A 4,014-nucleotide genomic window follows, 5' to 3' on the forward strand; every position below is an offset into this window, starting at 1 on the left:
GCTATGTTTTCATTTCCACACTTCTTCAGTTATTAGCCTCTAACTCCTAGCTGCTCCTACTTACCCACCTATTGAACGCCTGTCCAAACTGACGCACTATGCATCATTCGAAGCTTCTTACTACGGTCATTCTTGCAATACAATTCTCCGCCGTGCAAGTAGTAGCACAAACATGCGAAAGCTACTGCACTAACTACGACCAAACCCTTGTCAACTGCAGAAGCCTTTACAGCGCCGGTGTGGTCGGTACGGGCCCTATTAGCGCTGATGCTGTAGGCTGTATGTGCGTGGGCACCGAGACCGTCACGGGCTATTACGTGCTGTCAGAGTGCTACCAGTGTTATCTCCTGACTGGCGGAGACTCTGACGTTCTTTTCGCATATGGGTTATCGCGTGCTTTACAAATTATCAGCTTGGGCCGCAGGTTGCCGAGCAATGCTGGAATCAGAACCTCCTCAACGGCAACACCGGAAAACCATGCGCCCAGGGCTCTGCACATCCATCGGCATCTGGAGCAGCGGCTACCTCCAGCAGCGTTGAGATCGTGGTATCGAGTGCTGCTTTCAGCTTTAGTAGTGTTGCAACAGCATCCGCTTCTACTGGGGTAAGTTGAACCGTCTGATTTGACATCGCCGTAGCTGACGGTTCTTCAAGGTTCTCGTTCCAGCGGCAACAACTACTGGCGCACCTACTACCGCAGCGAGTACCCCAATTACCACCGCGACGAAAAATTCATCAGCAAATAGCGTTTATGCTTCATGGGTGACAGTGCTTATTGGCGTGGTTGTCTTGTTTGTAATGATCCAATTCAACAGTCCTTCTGGTGCTTGATATGGGCTTGTAGATAGAATAGGATATGAATTGTTGAACTTTCTGATTTTGGAAGCTTTGGAGGCTTTAATACGTATAACATCTTCTGTCTAAGTTATCTTGGGGTGAAAGCGTGGTTACCTTTTGGGTGTGGGGAGGGAATTATTAGCTAGAAGCCTAAATAAATTAAGGATTGAAAGAAGCTATTATTACTAGAAGATTCTAGAAAGTATTTAACTTGTTCTGACTCTCGTAATTTGATTACGTCTATAATAGGCCAATAAGATAAGGTTCTGTTTTCAAGGCTTAATCTTCTAAAATCCTCTTTATTTTGCTTATTACTAAACGAGCTAGATTTTTTATATTTTTTAAAAAAAAAGCTACTTCCCCTAAAATTATTATCTAAAATAGTAAATCCCGAAGGGCCCAGAAATTTGGCTTTTGCTTAGTTTGCTATAGCAGAGTTTTTCATCTTGTCTAAGCCGGAGTAACCCTGTACCGACTTTCCGTTAAGGGCGGTACTTATATCTTAAATATTGCTTTGTAGGGTAGTTAGGATGCTTTCTCTCAAACTTTTATATGTTTCAATTTATAGATGCCATACGCCCTAATTGTCCTTGAGTTGCTTACTCAGCCGCCCGTACAACTGAGCCCTAATGCCTGTACAGTTAAGTCATAGCCCGTATCGACTACTGCATATAGCTGAGTCGGATTCACCGAACGCTATAACTCGAGCTAATATCGCTACTTGAGTCACCTAAAGATGCAACAGATCCAAAAATGGTTCCGAAGGGATCCTCGTCGGAGCCAAGAAAAAAAAAAAAAAAAGAACTGCCCCTAGAGACCAGGCTTGGCGATATTCCGGACTAATCGGTTTCTGCCGATTCGTTCCAGGGGTCTGGAACGGGCGGTAATAGAACGTTCCAATCGTTCCTAAGCGAGCTAATCCCTGTAGATTCTCGTTATTTTATAAAGAACTTCCATTAATTATGCTATTAAGAGGCTAAAAACCATCGTATAACCTCAGAAAGGCCTTTATTAAGCCGTAGCACTACTGCGAGTAACTCTATTACTACAAGAAGTCTTTCTTACTATACCACGTTATATAATTCGTCCTTGCTTCATACGGCCACCCCCACTACTTCTACTACGTCCACTATATCCACTACGTCCTCTACGATCTCCTGTACTAATCTCTCCATTACTATTATTACTACTATTATTCCCTCCCTAGTAATAGCTTATAGTATAATCTGGCCACTTGTAATTACTATAGTAATTACCCTATATACCTATAATCCGGATATACTCAGGGAAAATGGTATTATTGAGTCTTATACGAGTATATATAGTATAAAAAGTAGCCGTTATATTAACCCCTTTTCGTTAAATAAGAAGAGTATTAATATAGGACTATTACTATATAAGGACTTGACTAATTATAATACGATTTGGATTAATAATTATATTCTGGCCAGGAAGAGCAAGGGCTTGTTATTATTAATTATTATAGTATTATACTCTAGTTAGCTTTATTATATAGTAAAGAGTAAGGTATTATATAAAGAGAGCAAGTTATTAGCCTGTAATACCTATCATTTATTAGTCTTAAGGAAGAGGCTGGTTTATACTAAGATTAGAAGTACTACTAGTACTAAAAGTAATAAAAGAAATAAGCCTTTAAAGATATTAGCTATTATATAATAGATAGGATCAAGGATTAAAAGCTTACTACTAGTTTGGGTTTATAGGGCCAGGACCAGGAGTAGGAGGCTATATAGGAGGACTATTACCAGGAGCAGGAGGCTATATAGGGGGATTACTACCAGGGGCTGGATTATTTAATATATTACTATTATATAATTAATATAATTATAAGAAGTAGAAAGAAGTAAGAGGTTCTTATATAAGTAGTAGTAATATTAATAAAGAAAAAAGGAAGTTAAAGCAGAAAAGATAGCCTTTAAATAAGAGTTATAGCTTAGAAATTTAGAAAATTTAGATAATATCTAGAAGGTTCTCTAATTATATAAGAATCTTAAAGAGTATATATCTCTTTTAAACTAGCTAGTTTTAAAGAAGGTTTATAAGATCCTAGTTCTTTTCTAATACTTTAAATACTCTCTAATCTCTATTATCTCTGCTTTTATTTACTCTTTATCCTAGCTTACTATATAATATATCCCTAAAAAGACTCTCTCTAGCTTATTACTTATTAGAGGAATTAAGAGGATATTAATAGCTATAAATAAGAGCCTTGGCTAGTATTCTCTTTATATATCCTGGCTTTATTAAGCTAAGGCCCTTTGCTTACTAATATTATATAATTCCTAGAAGTTATAATCCTTATACTTATTCTTACTTACGGATTATATAACTAAGTAAAGAGATTAAGTAATCCGATTAAAGAAGTCAAGTACTAATAGCTCTTGAAATAGCTCTTTACTATATAAGAAAGGGGTAATATTACTTAATAGTAAAGGAATAATTTAATCTTTATAGTACTTCCAAAATTTCTTTATACTTATAAGAGCTAGAGTTATATATTTCTTTGGCTAATTAGCCTTAATATATCTTATATAGAAGCCTGAATTAAGAATTAAGGCTATAGTATAAAAGAGAGAGAGATTAGTTCTAGTATAATACTTATTAAGTATAATATATATAATATTAAGCTATATAAGGAATTCTTTATTTTTATTATCTTTTTTTTTCTTGAACTTAGCCTATATTATATTTAGCTAAGCTTATATAAGAAGAAAAAAGGAAAGCAAAAGACTTATAATTATTTCTTAAAAGTACTTAATTAAAATATCTATTATAAAAAATATATAATTAATAGAAGTAATATCTTTTTCTATAAAAAGAGTTACTTATATAAAAGTAGTAAGAAAGTCCCTAGTTATATAAAGCTTTTTCTAGTCTTTATAAAATAGGAAATCCTCTATAAGATTATTCTTATAATTCCGGTAATATTTATTTATATATTCTATTTTCTTAATAAGAATAAGAAGCATTTTATATTAGCTATTCTATCTTATATAATTATCTATTAGAATTATCCTTTTTATAAGTCTTATCTATTTAGCTATATAAGTAAGTAATTTGCAAATATAAACCATAATATTATATACTTTACTAAATAGACCTAAGAGCTTAAACTTGACTTTCTTTCTCTTATTATTACTAATCTCTTAAGTCTAT

The 4,014-nt window shown here is 34.4% G+C and overlaps 1 protein-coding gene across 1 annotated transcript; it reads left to right on the forward strand.

The window, feature by feature from the left end:
* Positions 1–1,007, forward strand: K444DRAFT_614958 (uncharacterized protein). Its single transcript, XM_024880623.1, has 2 exons — positions 1–604; positions 655–1,007. Exons 1-2 carry the CDS (start codon positions 99–101, stop codon positions 764–766), a joined length of 618 nt encoding a protein of 205 aa, XP_024734463.1. The 5' UTR covers positions 1–98; the 3' UTR covers positions 767–1,007.
* The last annotated feature ends 3,007 nt before the right edge of the window (positions 1,008–4,014 follow it).

This window comes from Hyaloscypha bicolor (assembly GCF_002865645.1).
Source record: "Hyaloscypha bicolor E unplaced genomic scaffold K444scaffold_116, whole genome shotgun sequence".
Classification (NCBI taxonomy): Eukaryota; Fungi; Ascomycota; class Leotiomycetes; order Helotiales; family Hyaloscyphaceae; genus Hyaloscypha; species Hyaloscypha bicolor.